We start from the raw sequence: 18496 nt of genomic DNA on the forward strand, positions 1-18496 counted from the left end.
AGTTGTCTCCAGAGACCTGTAGCACAGATAGCTTCCAGGAAACAAACTGATGTGATTATGGGTTTTAAAAGACCATGAGAGGCCCAGGTATGACAAGAGTTAGATCCTTGCTCTCAAGGGGACACACAGATGGCAGACCAGGTGTCTGGGGAGAGCAAGGCGCTCCTCAGGTAAGAAGAGGTACTGTATTTGGACCTGGAAGCAAAATCCACAAGGGGCTTCTACACAGAGAAATTCTAGATGGCAGTTTGCTCTAATGGAGATGACTGAGAAAAAGCTTACTAAGAGAACTTGAGACCAAACACCAGCTAAAACAGAAGCATGTTCTTGCCAACTTCCTTCACTTGAGGACTGTGTAATTAGGCCACGAACAGCACAGCAGAATAGGCTATGGAGAATAGCCCTACACTGGCTTGCTAACCCAACAGGCCTCCCTCCACCTCCAAATCTGCATTTCATTGCAGCTACCTGGAGGTGTAGATTACACCAGGTGGTAAGCCAACCACTCCAATCTCATGGTGAAATTCAGCCCAGGCCAAGTGTGGGGAGCTGTATTTTGACACAAGTCAGAGTAGCCAGGGCCTGTTGGCAGGGGAGCCCTCTCTGTGCAGCAGTGGAGTTCTGCCCAAGTCCCCGGTGGTGGGCAGGACACTGATTTGCACGTGCTGCTCACTGATTGCCACGTGCTGTTCCCCAGAACCTGTGACAGCCACCTCTCCTCCAAGCCTGCAGGGCTCGAACCCCCAGGTGAGAGACTGCCCATCAGCGGTTCCCATCATTCCCCTGAGAGCTGCAGCAGTGACTCCAGACAGAAATCCAGCCCACACAGCCACAGAGATGAGCCTGCTGCAAATGGGGTCCAACTCCCCCTGAAACGTAAGGCCTACGCAGCCTCACTGGGATGTTGCCGAGACTCCAAATTCTGAGTACTTGGAAAACCAGGCACCTGGGCACCACAGCAGAGTTCTCTTTCTCCTACCACCCCATAAAACAAAGCTACCCAAAATAGCAAGCCAAATTTTGGAAAGGTTGCCGTACATCACCCCTTGTGTGACCTTGCCTGAGTCATGACTGGACCCAAGAGTCTTCTTCTCTAGCTCTGGACTCTGAGTAGATGGCTACACTGCTTCCCTTGAGACCCAGCGAGGCAGAAATAGGAAATGAAATGGAGAACAGGGAGGAAATTCCATCTCCCAACACAAAAAAATTAAGAGGCAGTCACAGAATTCTCCTGGTAAGAGGTAAAGAAATACGTATGCAAGAGTGAAGGCTAGAGACACAGAAATATCTTGTTAAATTTTTACAGTTTAACCACTGAACAAGCTACTTTCTCTCCATAATTTATACCTGAATTGTGTGTCTAGACATGACATCATCTTAAGGTATGCCTTGTGTTCTGTGGTAAGTTTACAATAACCAGAACTTATAATTGCTGTGGTTCAGGTCAGCAAAGGCGGAAAAAATATTCAAAGCCCCTTCTAAGCAGCTGTTCTTGGTAATCGCTTTAGTCTGTTGTTTTCTGTCAAGGAGACAAGGCCTAGCAAATGCTAAAAGCCAACACTGAACCAACTCCCCTTCCTACAAGTGACGAATACCACAGATAATCTTCAATTCTCAGTCAGCTTTATTTGGTATGGTTCATATTAAAAGAGTGAGGGACAGCCAGATAAGCAAGGGCAATAAAAACATCTGCTGTGCCTATGGAGATTGATGGCTATAGGCACCCAGATCCTGCTGTATGCCCATTATCCAAATATCCTGTGGGGCTCAGGTGGGATCACAACAAATCCCAGCATATTTTCACTACTGAGGCAGAAATCCCAAGGCTATGAAATCTGGAACCCCAGCGTAGTTAACGTGCACCAGCCACTCTTACTGGAGGAATGAACCCTGCCGTTATAAGGGCTGCTGGCCAAGTGACTTTAATCACATGAGGAGTTGCAATCACTGCCCTGGAGAACATGGCCTGAAGCATCCTATTGCATCAATGAAGTGGAATTTAGTCATTGGAGTGAGGGAGGAAGCTGTGTAATCTGAATGCTAAATGATGTTTGGGGGTTTTGGGGTTGGTTTGTTTGCATGGGCAGGCTGGATATCCCAGGAGCAGGAGCTGGGAGCAGAGCACACAGGAAGATGCTTCAGGGCATATCAAAAGTGTCTTTACGGCAGCAAACACAGAGAAGCTCCCATGCTGTCAGATCCAAAGCAGTTCCAAGATCCCAAAGAGAAACCTGGATCTGCAGATGCATTGGATGAAACTCTGCCCACAACGTGCATCTCAAAAGGCACGGGTATGTCACACACAGGGAAATTGTTCTCTAGAACAAATAGTCCCAGTTGGAAGGGACCTACAACAATCACCTAGTCAAAGTGCCAACCGGTTTTTTGGCAGGAACATTAATGCGGGTGAGAAGGAAATACACAGAAGGTTACACACTGTGCTCCTTCTGGTTATGTCAGTGGGCAGAAAAACAGCAGCCAAAATAAGGTCAAAGACAACAGGCAGAAGTCCTAAGTAGTAGTTATTGACAGCAAAGTAAGCAAACTCCTAAGTCAGAAGGTAACATCATGACTATTGCTGACATCTAGAAGGTATGAAAGACTCTCCAAAATCCAGCTTTCTGCAACAGCCTGGAAAGACCCAAAAGACAGAGGATTTGACAACCACTGTCCCTTTTTGTCCATGTCACACAAGTGATCCAATCCAGACCACACAAGTGCTCACAGTTACAAGAATATGAGTGGGTAGAATCAACATATTGATATGTTTTGAAATAAAATCTCCATCCCTTTCTATACAGGTGCCACTGAGTTTTGTTATATTAACATCAGTGGTCCCACTCTCCTCTGTCATCTGTAGTAGTCAGAAAAAACTTGATGATTACTTCTTTGCTCAACACCCTCTCAGAAATTGGGAATCATTTCAGCTGACAGCAAATGGGAGAGAGCCCATACTACTGCACCAGCAGAGGCTGATTATTGCACCCAAACTGAAGTTAGCTTCTGTTCAGCTGGTTAATGCAAACCCAGAGCTAGCTCAATCCTGCCTGCTCCAATCCACATGGATGTGACATCAAGCTGCACAGGGATCTGTGCCAGAACAAGGGGTTTAATAAACATTTCAAATCAGCTGCACACCTGGACCAGCAAACCCGGCTGTTGTAGTGCAGTTTGTGCAGAGCCTCCGGATGATTCCCAGGGAGCTGCTCAGTGGCACACTGCTCAGGGCCAAGGGGAGAGCTGAGGAGCAAAGGAAAACCATGACAGATGCTGGCAAGGACTGCCCCAAGATGGCTGGTACTCAGGAGCCAGGGTGAAAAAGAGAAGAAAGTGCCCACTGCTTTTCAGTGCCAAAGCAAAAAGCAGCCCTGAGAACACCACTGCTCAATGGATCCCCTGGGAGCAAGCACATTCCTGCCCCAGTGGTGCAGCTGACCCATCACATCCTCTGTCCCAACCTGACTGTACATTAGGGGCTACAGCTGGTTTATAATGAAAGTCTGAAGTCATCAGGGCTGTTCTGGCTTCAGTTCTTGTTGAATATCAGCCCAGGTTTGGTCAAAAGGTTACACAGGTTTTCAAATAGTTCCAGCTTGCAGTGACCAAAGGTTGATGTAGGATTTGCTGTCAAAGCATATTCACATTTACAGTTCTACAAGCTGCCATAAAAAGCCAGGTGAAGATCACTGTTTCTGCTGATTTGAGATACAAATAATGTACAAAAAGATGTGGATAGGAAAAGAGATACTCATTCACTCTGCAATCATCAAATTCCAAGGAGAAAGGACTGATAAATAATCAGCTTTTGATATACTTCAGGAAAATCATCGTCTCTTACTCCTGACCACTTCTAATGAGTTTGAGGCATCAAATTTACTTTTGCTGTCTCTGTTGCATCAATCAACAAAGACCAAAGCTTAACAGCTGAACCTGTAGCAGAACACAGACTCCAGGGTGAAGATTTTTATTCCAGTGTGTACAACATTCACATTTGTGCAGGTATGGGAGAGCAGTGCTGAGTGTCAAAGGACAGCCACTGCAGAAAATAAAAGTGTCCACTAGGCATTAATGGAGCCATGTAAATGCTCATTCCCATTCCCCATGAGGTGTGTGAGGGATCCGGTTACGCTGGTCTGTAAGGAGCTTACAGTTTTTATGGTTAATATCCCAACTACTGCTGGTAGACATTCTACCTCCCTAAGACAAGGGCAGGGCAAGAATGATACCTTGTGCAGACACATTGCTCTGTAGATGAACTCCTCACATTGCAAGGAGAAGGGACTATTTTCCTGGGTAGCTAATAAAGAGCTGCCGCCTTGCTGTGAGTGCTAATATTAAGACAAAAGCAAGAATCTTCAAGTTTATGTTAAACATAAACCAATACCCATCCTCTGCATCCCACCCAGACAGACCAGATGCAATAGAAATAACTGCTTATTTATGTTCCCACAAGGACCAGCGAGTGCACTGCACAAGGACAGTGTTCAAGGCATCTCTGGCAGATCACACTGCGAGATGTGTTTAGCAGATCACACAACTGGGAATGCTTGAAAAGACACTGTTTGCTTAATCACTTGAGGCTAAGTTAGAAAAGATCAAACAAGCCAAGTTTAGGAGTAGCTTGTTCCCCTCCTTGAATGAGCTGTAACTTTTTACAGTGCAGAGCCCTGCAGCAACACAGCAGAGCCATCCCTACACAAGTACTTTGAGCCATATGGGTTTAACAACTCTCCACATCAGTAAAGAGAAAACCAGAACCTTTGTTACTTAGCACAGGCCTCTGCTATCGAGGCTAAACACTGGCTGACAACAGCAACAGGTTTCTATCTCCACCCAAATTGGCTGCTGAAGAACTAATTAACCAAGATACTTCACAATTTCTGTCTGTGTCTCAGGGGTACCGCAGCACTTTCTACAGCTCACGCTGCAGGAAACTCTCTTTCCGTGAGAGCAAGACCTGACACCTTCAACAGAAAGCTCTAGTGCTTGATCTGGGGAGACACATTTGACAGTCACTGGCAGCAGGACATAGTCTAATTAAAGCCCATCTGCCACGGATGTCCCTCATGGTTTTTAGAATGAAGGACCACCTAGCAATGAACACAGGCCCTGCACTTCCCACAGTGGATACACGCCAAAACTTCTTCAGCATTACTGCTACAAAAGTCATTATGTACACACAAATGAAACATCAAACTCTGAATCCTGCCTGGGTCTGGCTTCTTCTCTTTTAGGCTTGAGTATATTTCATTTATAGGAAAAGAAGAAAAAAAAAAGCCGTTTTTTCATCTCTTATCTCCACAACCAGGTAAAGGCTAGGACATCTTCTAGCCGCAAATTTCTTTAATGCTTCTGACTTTGTTAGAATTGCTTCCCAGATAACTTAAGCCACTGCCTGGGCAATCCTGCACCCCTCTCTGTTATTTTATTGCTCTTCTCTTGGATCTGCCTACAGTGGAGGCATCAGCCATACCTGGCACTGCATGGCATAAGGAACAGCAATAAAAGCCCCGAGCACTATTAGCCTTTGAGTCCTCATTTGATGGGATTAGCAACCAGAAAACCGCAAACGCTACAAGAATTCTCCTGTCAAGAACGAACACATGTGAGATGTGGTTGCATCTGTAGCATGACCCTGCTGTTGCCTCTCTTTTGTGCTGCACCCATTGCTGTGCATCTTGAAACATCTGTGCCTTCCCAGTGACTGATTACCCAGAGACATGCAACAGAGCTCGGTATCTGTGCGAGGCCGGGGACTGAACCCTGAGTTTATTACAGAAGAGAGCTGGAGGGAGCTGCTTGCCAGAAATCCAAACTCTAGCCAACAAGTCCCTCCAGGCTCACTTGGAAAGGTCTTGTAACCTCATTGCCGTATGCCTGCTGGGCTCAAAATGAAATGCAAACTTGCATGTTACTTGTGGATTTGGATGCACTATCCAAGGAGAAACAAATCAGGAGCCCGAGCAAGAAGCATATGTTACGAGTCCAGAATAAAGTTTATCAGTCCTTAATGAGCTTCATGATAGGGGATTTTCACAGAGCCATTCCTCAGTGTCTTTCCTGCTTTGGTTGTTGAGGGACCTAGTACAGCCTGGTTAAGTGGTGATGTTTCACTTGCTTATGCATTTTGATGAAGTCTTTTATTAAATGTTGTTTGAAATCTGATGGTAGATAAAAGCAAAGCTCATTTCTCCAGCAGGTTTTTCCCAGTCTTCATCTATTTAGGAATGGTAAAGTTGCTAAAGAACTATACAAGATTTCTTGACACTGCAGTGACAATCAGGATACCTTGCAGTGCTACGCTCGTAGGAAACATTTAATCAGACTTTCTGTAATCACATGTATGTCATCATTAGAATGGATCTACACCTACTTCTTGTCCAGTTTCTAAAAACTATGAGTTTGTCTGAAATGACCACCAGTCATATTTAGAACAGCTTATTTGTGCTGATGGTATTTTCAGCTGTGTATAACACACACCTACTGACTCCTCCAAAGTTAACCAATCTGTTTAACTGTACAACATATTCAAACGCCATCTACCACGAAAGGCACATTCCTTTCTGAGCCAAACACTTCCCTTCACAGATGCAACACATCCCTTTACAGTATTTAAGGTCCTGGGGCTCAGATGTGCAATACAATTAGGACTGGCTTTCACATGAGTTTAGCACTTAAAAGGCCGAAGTTCCAATAAATGCTGAAACTTGGCCTCTCTGAGAACCACCAACACAAACACATGCAGATACCACAGTCCATGAAGGTTTTACTTGTTGGGTGTCAGGCAGTGCCATGGATTATTTAGTAGTAAGTGCTACACCTGGTCAGAGCATTTGTAGCACCAAACTCCAACATGGCATTTCTTCTCGCATTTCTTCTCCTGAGTTTAGAGCAACACTTCATTCTGACATCTTCCACAAACTCCATTCCCACCCCTGAGATCCCACTACCTTCAGAATCTCTTATTTAAATCTGTGCATTTAATTATCCCTGCCTCTGTGGTTGTCCTTGATTGAATCTCACTTCATGGATTCTTGCCCAAATCTACAATTTAATCAAGATTTAACTGCATTTTAATCCTAGTCTACCACATACTCCCAGTACTGCTCAGCCTGCAACACACACAGATCCAATTAGGGAGGGCTCTCCATTCCTTACACTAACCTAGAAATGGAATAACAAGCCATGCTGGGCTGAGCACAGCCCTTGGTAAAACTCCATTTGCCACCTCTGCCCAAACAGGCACAGTCAGAACCCTCACTAACAACAGCACAGAGTTTCTTCTGAGTGAACTGTGTGTTTTGCAGTTGCACATTTCTGTAGTTTCCCATATGGAGCTGTACTAACTTTGCTGCCTTTATCCTTCTAATGGGCTCACATATAGAAGACAACATTGGAATGCATGTAACATGCTTTTGCCTTGCACTTCATATTAAATTGAAATTAAACACCAGGAGAAATTATTATTTGGAGGAACAGCTTTGGTTCCCCCATTTCATAACAAGGAATGGAGTAAGAATAAAGTCTAGGATTCAGCAACATGAGAATTCAGTACTTACCTCTTGCTTTCACCTTGAAGTCTACAAAATATGAAACCAACCTCAAACTTCTCTGGAAAATTCACCTTTGTTCCTACTCCTGGACTTGAAATCCCAGTTCCACCTGGATCCAAATTCCTTGCAATCCCATTTCCCCATGGCAAAGCATCCCAGGATAGTTGTAATGGGGATTTAGGTACCTAGTTAATCTCTTCTCCCTGAAGAAAGCTTGTGTGGATGAGGCTTACCCTGCTTAGATCCTGCACTTGCATAAACCCTCCTTGTGCTGATGGTTTTGAGCAGCCCACACCTGGAATGAGTTACCACAGAAAACACAAGTGTTACTGTACCAATCACTAACTTGTTTAATGAAAAACCTATGTTAAAAAAAGGGGCGAAAAGGCAAGAGTCCCTAAGGTAGAAACAGGAATGTGTCCATCTGCTTCACCCCCCAAATCTTGGCTCCAGTTCAGCTTGCTACCAACTGCACCACCTCATGTACTCTGTGGCCTCCTTCAACCTTTCCCCTCCGTCTCACGCCCCCTCAGACACATCTTGCCACTTGCACATGCAAACAGCTTGCACTGTCAACAGCTTGGCCTAAACTTATTAAAAAACTCTCTGCAACAGTACCTTGGCCTGCAACAGTACCTGTCCATCTGCTCTCTGTGGAATGCTGGTGATGAAGTCTCCCATCTTCAGGATTTTCCTTTATTCTCATGTCTTTAAATCTCAGGAGTACAAGATATTTCTCCATCACTCACACAAAGTGACAGCTCATTATTAGATCAATTCTGCACAGGTCTTAGAACTCGTGTGGTGTAAAGTACGTTCTTGTCTTTGCCCCAGTAATGACAAGACAGCAATAAGAGATGGGAGCAGGATTCTGAACAGAGTCACACCTAGGGGTGAAGATCATGAAAACCTGGAACTTTGCCCCTCATCTTTCCCTTATCCTCACCAACATTCACCTCTGCACAAGTCTCCACTGCTTCTAGAGTCAGATACCACAGATAACTAAAAGTAAATAAATTATTGCACTAAAAAGAAATGGCGCTGAAAATCAGGCCAGTCAAGTATTCTCCTGCAAGAAATTCAGTAAGCTCTTCCTCAAGAAACCATCCCATTCAGCACTGTTTGACAGCAATACTAAATCCACACATTTCATAACTAAGCCCTTGAAAAGCGATGGGGAGGGAGCTGTAATTTCGTAAGTGCTCAAAAATTAAACACAAAGCAGCTGGTTAAGTGGGTAATAGCCTTGCAAAGTCAGTGAAAGAAAGTACTCCTCATTGCCACCCCTTCCAGCTGTGGGCATTTCATATCAAAGGCCTGAGCCTCATTTCCTATTCCTGATAAAAAACAAGTCACTTGCAGCAGCAAGGAAACTTGGAAACAGCGTCAGCAGGTGGGTTTGATTCTTCTTCCATTGTTATCTGTAATTCACTTGGAAGGCATCAAACTGATCAGTGGACACCAATTAGAAACTATTCCTCTCATTCAGCTCTTCCCTATGCAAATGGCAGTGTACACTCCAAAAAGTACTGACTTCTGGTATAAACACAGCTCCACCCTTTCCCCACCACCTCCAAAGGAATGTGGAAAAGAGAGATAGGGCGGAGTTTTTCAGGAGAATGTTTTTCCTGATTTTGGTACTAACTACATTCACAGGATTCACAGCATAACATGGCACATCTCCCTTTTTCCAGAGGACACTACATTGTCAGCAACTCCCAAAGGCTCTAACAGTGCAAGACTGACATAGGAGAAAAAAACAAACAACTCCCTTCTAACAGCCTCAAGCAAATAAAAGTTTCATCATCGTGAGGATGAATGGAAAACAAGTGATAATTTGGGGGGAAACGAGAGCTCTGAAGGAACAGCTACATGAGAAAGTAGCATGTTAAAAGCTCAGGGCTGAAGGAGGCAGTAGGGATTATGAAACAAGACAATGTCAAGAGCTTGCACATGCTCTTCAGAACCCAAACTTCCCAAGTTCTATTCTAAAGTCATTCAGGAGCTCACCTGGGTACAAAACTTTCAGTATCTACCTAATCAACCACTAGAGATGCCTCTGAGCTAAAAGACACACAGAATGGTTTGGGTAGGAAGGGACCTTAAAGTTCATCTCATTCCACCCCTGCCAAGGGCAGGGACACCTTCCACTATCCCAGGTTGCTCCAAGCCCTGTCCAGCCCTACCCAAGGGAAGATTATGCTCACTCCTGATTAGAAACACAGCAAATTCATAGGAAAGTCATTCACTATAAACAGGTGGGTCCTTCACTTGTGAATTAAGAAATACACAGCAGAAAGCATCCAGTGTGGTTGGGAGAGCAAAGCAATAGCTTATCAGAATACAGAAGATTCTCTACATACCACAGTAATTTGATGGGAGCTAAAAAATTTGGAACAGTGTAATGGTACAGCATACAGCTTTCCCAATTATGTTAAGATAACATCTGCAGATATTTAGCACTTCACATATTTTGACATTAGGTGCTCAATAAAATTCTCCCTGTTCAGATTAGAAATGTCCAAAAAAATGGAACTACTCAGATGCTGGAATGCAGTGTCAAAATATTTGGAAATCTAACTGGGATGTTTTGTTGTTTTGTTTTTTTTTTTTTTTTTTACTATGTATTGAAGGAGAAGATGAACACTTAGAAATTGTTCAAGTAGTCACAGAGTGCTGATGCCAGAAAGTGCTCTCAGCAGACTGTGGATACTTCCAAGAGTGACCACATGCTCCAGGAACTCCTCAGAAAATTTCATCAATTTGATCAAGGGTGACACACGTTATGCCTGAAGCCAGAGGTTGCTGAATGGTCAGCACAGTGATGGGAGCAGACAGCAAGTGGGTGACACATTGTAGGGTGGTTTGGGCTGCTCCTGGTGGATCTTATATTGAAGAGGCCACCAGAAACACAAGCAGAAGGTGGAACCTTGGAGCAGCAGGAGGTGTGTGCTGTGGAAGAAAATATTGGGGTAGGTACCTGTGTGCTACATCACAAACTTCAGTACTCAAGAAGCCACTTCCCCATTTCAGCAATTCCATCCCGGGTGACTCACATGTTTTGATACTTTTTCATAAAATATTTTTGAAGGTAGATTTACAGAGATAGTTACCACATTTTACCACCTACTTACTAACTGGAAAACTATGAGTAAATTCACGTTGTACTTAATAGTCTATAACATTTATTCACATAATTCACTTATTGTATCTAACAAACAAACTCCAGCATGAGAAGATATTTTTAGAAGCAAATTTGCTATGTGGAACCAAATGTTGTACTTGGATTCAAAGGTCTCAAATGAGAGCTAAGCCACATTTCCCAAAAGGAATTTCTGAACCAGCCACTAGTAGAGAACTACATCCCTGTTAAATCCAAACTTGAAGGGAAGGAACCTCAGTCTGCCACATTTGCAGCACAGAACTGCCCAGCCACTCAGAGGGCACTGAGAAGACCACCTTGGGGAGAATTTCACTGTTCACATGGAAGCTTTTGTTTCATGACAGGAGTTGGACTCAGCTGAAGTGGGGAAACATCACTGAACCAGGATTCAGCAGTAACAGGAACAGGCAGTGCAATGGCTCTGACTCCCACTGTTTTCTCTTACACTTTCTCAGTTTCTAAGGGAAGATGAAAAAGCTCAGTGGCAGCAAAAAGCTCTGCTGAAGAAAGAACTGAGGTACTTGAGAAAAGGGGAACATGCAAGCTCAACTCCTGGAGAGAACTGCTGTGATACTACAGGAAATGTTACTCCATAATCTCTGTGTTGCTTTTTCACACACATGGGCAGTTCTGTTTTAATGGCTCATGGGGAAGAACAAGGCTTGGAGAAGTGAGGTCCCATCAATACCACTTTGAATTCCCTTCCCTTCAGAGCACTTCAGTGGGCTTTCAAACTTTCAGGTCTCTTGTTTTGATGTCCTTTCTCACAGTCTCATCAAATTTTGTCTCATAATTGCATTTGCTCATTTAAGATTTTCGTGGCAGTGTTGTTCTGCATCTCTACTCCTGGGACCAAGAAATTTTGTGAATCAGCAGTAAAAAAGAGGGTTCTTGCACTCTGTCATACCAAGAGGCAAGTCCTCTTTTTCTTATGCTGCTTTGAAAACTGTAAACGCATGGGAATCTAAGAGGTTTGAAAAATATCAGGATGACAAGAAAGATACAAACAATAGTTATTAAAAGTAGATAATAATATTCCAAGAAATGAGGAGGGGGAGACATTAAAAAAAAAAAGGAAGTTTTCCAGTTAAGCCATTACTTGAAAAAGGCTGCTCAAATTTCCTATCTTACTTGCATTCTTATAGAAAGAAAAAAAAGTAAGCTTAGAGTCACAATAGCATCACTTTAGAGGTGCTGAGGTTACTCTGGGAGCTGTTTCTTGCCCAAACAGCTAAGCTGCCTACCATCAATCTGCTTCTGGGGTAAATAGGATACTGGCTACTGTCCCAAACTCAAGCAGTACAAACAAACAAGGAAGAAAGCTATGCTATATTTGTAAAGTAAAATAAGACCTTGCCTGGCTGGAGAGCTCCAGGGCAGCTCTGAGCCCCTGAATTTGCTGGGGACACTTTTCCTCTCCCAAGAGGTTGCACTTGCCTTTGAACTTTCAGCCATACAGAAAAAAGGCTGAGTTGAAATGTCATCATCATCTTGGATTCAAATCAATCAGCTTGATGCATGATTGCAATGGCTAAACCACTTCACCCCTGCACTGCCCTCATCCATATGTTCTTTATATCAGCAGTCAGCAGACTGGGTGGCTCAGTGCATTCATTTCCTGTCCTAGGCTTGGGCTTCACTTTAAACAAAACAAAAACCTCCTGAAACTGGAAAATAAAAGTTAGCATCTAGTGACAGTTATATTCACCAGACTTGTTTGCATCAAGTCTCTTTCTCCATCCAAGGAAGTTGCAAGAAACCCTTAGGGAAGGCCTGGTACCACTGGTGAATTTTTGACTATCAACTCAATGAGCAGGTCACAGTTCTACAGAACCAGTAAAGGAACTTGAGATCTTTCAAATGCTGACATACTTGGGCTTGCTTACAGCAAGCCAGTCTGCTGAGGAGTCTGTCATACTTTGGGGCTAGACACCCACACTGAACTGCTGCTTTTGCAAAAGAAAAGCTGACCTGCCATTTGGGAGATCACAACAAGTTATAATATCAGAAATAGCTGCAGCCTCTGAGTGCTTTCAAATTCTTTGACTTCTTTCCTTGGTTCACCTTCTCCCCATCCTGTCTTCCCTCATAAAATGCTAAAAGAAATAAATTTTAAAAGGGCAAGGAAGGCTTGATATAAGGACAGCTAGTAAAAATAATCTATCCTCCAGATATGCTACAGTGGTTCCCCCAAAGACAATGTTCCAGAACAGCACAGTAAAGGAGCCAATAATAAACCTGCTCACTGAGGATTAAAGAAGGAATCAATAGATCTTATAGATAGATTGATAGCACCAGGATGCAAAGACCACCATCAGCCATGCCCATGCACACACAGCTCCCAGAACTCTGCTGTGTGCTTCATCAATCCATTACCTCCTGGCTTAGTCCATGCTACTGATGGAAACACAACCTCACTATTCCAACACCCCTTGGCAAAGGAAGTGTTTCCCTTCAGTCTCCAGAACCAGGAGATGTTGCAGTGGAAGCTCAGAGCCACTGCAGCTGCCATTCCTTTGGCAACAGTGGCTGGGGGGCTGCCAGAAAACTGGAGGATTTGCAACACAGCAAGAAGGCAAGGAAAAAAACAGTGCAGGTCCAGGCTGCCTCCAGTTTTACCTACCTCACATCAACTTCTAAAGCACCAGCTGCACATGCAAGTGAAATGAAATATTGCGTAGAAATCTAACTACCAAAGAAAGATTAAAGCATTTTGAGGTTCTACCCTGCTAATTCACTGTGAGAAAACTGGAGGATTTGCAACACAGCAAGAAGGCAAGGAAAAAAACAGTGCAGGTCCAGGCTGCCTCCAGTTTTACCTACCTCACATCAACTTCTAAAGCACCAGCTGCACATGCAAGTGAAATGAAATATTGCGTAGAAATCTAACTACCAAAGAAAGATTAAAGCATTTTGAGGTTCTACCCTGCTAATTCACTGTGGCTTTATCACTGCACTGCTTTTGTTTTGCTTCAGTTTAGTTTTCTGTTTCCTTTTGTCTGCTGTTTCCAGGAAGAACTCACACAGATAAGCATCCCACCCTGTCAGAGGAACCAAACTTGCAGTAGGGGAGAGCACAGAAAGGAAAAAGTACAAAAGGCCTTATATTGCGCTGCCAGAAACCCGAAAACAGCCTCTTTTTAGCTTCTTTTACTTTAATTTCCAAGTGACAGTAACATTAAGAACTAACATAAGGAGTAAGTAAATATTTCCATTTTGAAGTTGACAGCTTGAAGGGCCATGCAGACCACTAGCCCCAGTATTTACACTAAAAACTAAGTGGCATAACCCTCCTGCACTAGAAGGGGGACTTTTGTTATTTTCCTCTTTCATTCAAGGGTATGGGACTGTCAGTAGCACCAGATGTTTTAGGGAGAGGAAAAAAAAAGGTAAAAAGAATCTCACACATGAAAGTAAGGGCTTACTACTGGCTTTCTGCTCACACTCCACAGACCATATCCAAGCCCAAAAGAACAGTTTCACCTTGAAAAGTAACTGTATAAAATTGTCACCTCGTTCCACAGACCTGCTCCTGCGAGATCGCTGCCGGCTTTCGCAAACAAGCTTATGTTGGCTTTTTATTTCCACTGAACTCTGCTGAGACGGATCTGGCACTGCGGGAGGGAGCTGGAATCTCTCCTTTGCACCAGCAGCACCACTAAGCTGCAGTAACTCACACCTGTCCAAACCTGCAGGCACGAGCAGGCTGCACACAGGGGCTCCTCAGGTCACAGGCACATCCTCACCCAGCTACACTGGAAGAAACAGCTCTGCCACCATCCCCAGCTCCCCTTTCCCTGCAAGGACAGGTAAAAACTCAAGCTGCACACAGCAGCTTCTCTCTCAGGCTCACTTCTTTTAGCATTATGTTAAAATGTAAAGCTCTCTCCTGCAAACTGCAACTTAGGGTGGCTCTGCCACTTTGTAAGACTTTTCTGGAGCTTCTGGGAAGCTATTGTTTCCTCAGCAGCCTGGAGCCAGCTGCTGTCTGCAGCCATCACTCCTTGGGACTCTAACGAGACAACTTCCTAGTCAGAGATTTGCCTGAATCGTGTGATTGGTATTACAATATCACAGCACAAAGAAAACGAGTACAAACAGCAGACTCAGAGATGTTGAACACCCCCAGTGACCCTTCAGCACCCAGAGACAGGCTGTGCTGACCTGATGCAAATGGACAGAAAACTTCAGGCTTAGTTTCTCCCATTCACAAGCTGTGAACTCTCATGTCAGGGTCAGCAGAAGCCTTAATGCCTAAACCTGAAGCTTGGTGGAGAAGCAGGACTTGTTTCAAACCCCCAGAAGTAACAGTTAAAGTAGAAAATGTTAGGAACGGAAATGGTAAATATGCCCTATTGTGACAAAAAAAGGAAAATACTTTTTCCTCCTGCTCTGGAAAGACCCCTGTGTTTTCCTCTGCGTGATGCCAAACCCAGAACTGTGTTTTCACATGCACTGTGCAACATCAGTGTTGCACCAATACATCAAGGGGCAGGTAGAAAGAGGAACCGAAGGTATTGATTCAAAGCTCTCTGGGAACACACATTATTTATGTTCAGACCTTACAGGCATAAAACTTTCAGCAGCAGCCACCCAGGAGCCAGCTTTTATTGGACACAGGAACTGATGGTGATAACAGGGACAGGGAGAAGATGACACACAAAAAGGAGAAAGCACATTTTCTGAACACAATGGGGATGCCAAGCATGAGCACATCTCTAAACAGATTGAGGGAATCCCTGATTCCCTTTTCTTCATTTTTTTTCCCCCTCCCTGTTCAGGCCTGTTTGCAGGCATTCAGAATGATCTGCTTTCCAAGACCACCTTTAAGAGCTTGTGTGTGACATTCAGATAACAATGGGGAGTGAAGGGAACAGGTGATTTGTTCCTGTGTTTAAGAGGTGTAGGACAAATGAAGGAGCAAACCCCAGCTCAAGGCAGCCAGTCCATCCTTGCTGCTCCGTAAGGACAGAGTCACTGCTGGATAACTCACCCTCCTCACAGTTGCTCCCCGTGAAGCCAGGACAGCACCTCCACTCCAGCGTGGTCACAGTTCTGTAGGACATTTTGTACGTGGGCCTGATGAGAGTCCTGTAACTAACACAAACAAGGAGTCAGCAGAATGCAGTGACCTACTCAAGGGCAATGTTGCTACTAATTCATAGCACATCTTCTCACCTGGATATATCCCAGAGCACCCAGCCACCCCCAGCTACAGAGAAGGGAGTCACACAAAGTATCAGCAAGGATTTATTAGTGTGGATCTGATTCAACAGCTTTTATTTTCCTCCTTAAGCCCTCATGCTCTACTGGCTCTTCCCCACACCTCTCCTCCCCCAGGTAGCACCAGCAGCTTTGTGGAGATCTCACCACTACAAAGTCCTGCAAGTAGCGAGATCATGACTCGTTTCCCACGCTCTCCCTTCCTGGGGACTTCTGTGACATTAAACAGAGGCTGGCAACAGCCTTTCCTCACTCAGCAGTAAGAGAGTTTCCCATGTCCCAGGTGCCTTCCCTTTCCCCACCACTCAGACCTGGGATGTACCAACACATCAACATGAACTTCATCAGTGACCTTCATGGAGCCTTTTTTCCAGCTATCTGACCTGTGCCTCAGTTCTCCCCCATCTGAAATAGGGTCACCCTCTTCTGGACCACAGCCAAGGTTCTGCAGGACAAGTTTGTGAGCTCTGTGAGCAGCACAGCATCCCCAGGGTCCCAATTAGAGCACAAGCCCTGCCATCCCCACTGGGAACTGGAGGGTGACCTGCAGACACAGCAGGGCTGTGCAAGGCACCAGTGATTCTGAAGCCAACACAGACAGTTGCATAAGTGACAACTTCTCCTTTAAAACAGCAGCTCGTCAAAGCTGGCAACTGTGAGTTTTCCCAGTCTACAGCCAAACAAGTCACTGCTGCTATTCATGAAGCTAAAAGCAAACACGGAAGTTGTACTCTACAAGCTCCCCTCGAAATTCCTACCCTTATTTAACAGCCAAAGGAATTTGGCACACACAGGGAGAGTCTGAAGCTTTGGGATTACAGTGTTGCAGGCTGCAGCTTATGCTTGTCTCTCCAAGCCAGGCAGACACAAGCCCTGAGCACCCTGTCCCTGGGGAAGAGGGTCCTCCTGCTGAGAGCTGGCAGGAGACAGAGCACTGCCCCGGGCTCAGCTGGGCACAGGGACAAAACAGAGCTGGAGGTTGCATGAATCTCATCCAAAACTGCTCCAAGGGGAGGCAGGTGCAGGTGTACACCCAGGACAGCACTGCAGTGACTGGTAGCTGCTCCAAAGAGCAGTAACAAAGGCTTGCCAGGAGAGGCTGCCCATGTGTGTCTTGGAAAGAACAGAGCAGCTCAGTCGTGGTTAGCAGTCTTTGGGAAACTAATTTCTCAGGAAGTTGTTTGCTGATGATTTGTGCCAGCTGCCAAACACAAGCTAAGTTCTCCTATAGCCGCTGGAGAGGGGGAGCTGCACAAGCTTCCTCCTGAGCACAGGGCTGCCTGCCCTGGGAACAGCCTCACCCAGAGACAGGAGAGCAGCGCTGCCTCCTGAGAAGGTGATGCCCTCACCCTTGGAGCTGCCAAAAAGCACACCAGTCACTGCTAATACCCACAACAGTGATCCAGGCACTTGTCTGATACGGGCTGGACAGAGCCAGCTCATCCCACCTATTTCTTTGTTCTTCTGCATCCAGTGGTGTTCAGGAGTCCACAGTCATGTGTGAGTTTGAGGACTTGGAGCACGCTGATGTAGGTAGACCTTCAGCGCATCTTCACAAAGACACCTAAGGCACAAAGACTTTAAGTGTCTTGCTGAGGGTCTCTCAGAATAGCTCTGGCAAAGCCCAGGAATTGAACCCAGGTCTCCCAACTCCCAGTCCTGGCGTTGGACTCCAGACATCTTTCCACACGTAAGCCCTGAACCATCAGTCAGAAGTTCATGACTTTGTCACTAATACCACAGCTGGATCTGACCTTCACATGAAAGTCTCCAGCCTTGTTACCAGTGTCCAGAGCCAGCGAGTCTCCAACCACACCGTGATTTTAAAACCTTGTTTCTGCCAACACCAAGATGTTAAAACTCTCTCAAACTTCATTATGAAGTGTGGAGAGTGGCTTGAGCCAGACTGGAATCTTGGCAGCAGTTCTGTGTTGGGGAAGTAGCTATAGTTTAATCCTCAAATGAGGGAGGACTTCTCAGGGCATGACAAGCGTGGAGCTCAGCTGTCACTGTCTACCACCCACCCTGAATTCCCTGGAAGAGGCCTGACGTGTGCAGCTCTGTTCAGCATCGTGCACTCAGGCATCTGAAGTGGGCCCAGCTTGCAAGTCCAGTTTATTCTGAAGCTGCTCTGTTCTTCATAGCACCCTTTTTCCTCAGTTTTGTGACATGGAACCAAGATCTGTTGTGACCTATGGCATAACATCATGCAGATTTCTGACTGCTGTTCCAGGAGGGGAGCAAAGAAAGCACCTTTAGCAAAGCACTGCCACCATCTGACACTTGCAGTGTTGGAACTGAAGGAGATGAAAAAAGGAGAGGGAAGGAAGATACCTGTTAAAGATCAGAAGCCCCTGAATGAAAATGTGTGGAAAACACAGCAGGCAGAAAAAAGGATTGGTAGCAAAATAGGGAAGCCTTTCCCTTGGACGTCACTCAAGCCACAAACACTGGCATGGAAATCTGCCAAAGCAGAGTGGAAGAGGTTTGGAGGAGCCACAACCTGCACTGCTCCGCTCCCCAGGGAGCCAAAGGATGTGCTCAGCACAGGCAGTTC

At 45.1% G+C, this 18496-nt stretch overlaps 1 protein-coding gene across 9 annotated transcripts in view; it reads right to left on the reverse strand.

The window, feature by feature from the left end:
* The window catches only part of COL26A1 (collagen type XXVI alpha 1 chain), a 167846-nt gene that overhangs the window by 115991 nt on the left and 33359 nt on the right, over positions 1-18496 (reverse strand). For 6 of the 9 annotated variants that reach the window (XM_017743058.1, XM_017743061.1, XM_017743059.1 and 3 more), the window contains exon 3: positions 15710-15813. In XM_017743058.1, coding sequence (XP_017598547.1) covers positions 15710-15813 — 104 coding nt within the window. The remainder of the gene's footprint in view (positions 1-15709; positions 15814-18496) is intronic. The other 3 variants (XM_017743060.1, XM_017743054.1, XM_017743057.1) reach the window with 1 other exon arrangement.

This window comes from Corvus brachyrhynchos, unplaced genomic scaffold, assembly GCF_000691975.1.
Source record: "Corvus brachyrhynchos isolate BGI_N302 unplaced genomic scaffold, ASM69197v1 scaffold99, whole genome shotgun sequence".
NCBI lineage: Eukaryota > Metazoa > Chordata > Aves > Passeriformes > Corvidae > Corvus > Corvus brachyrhynchos.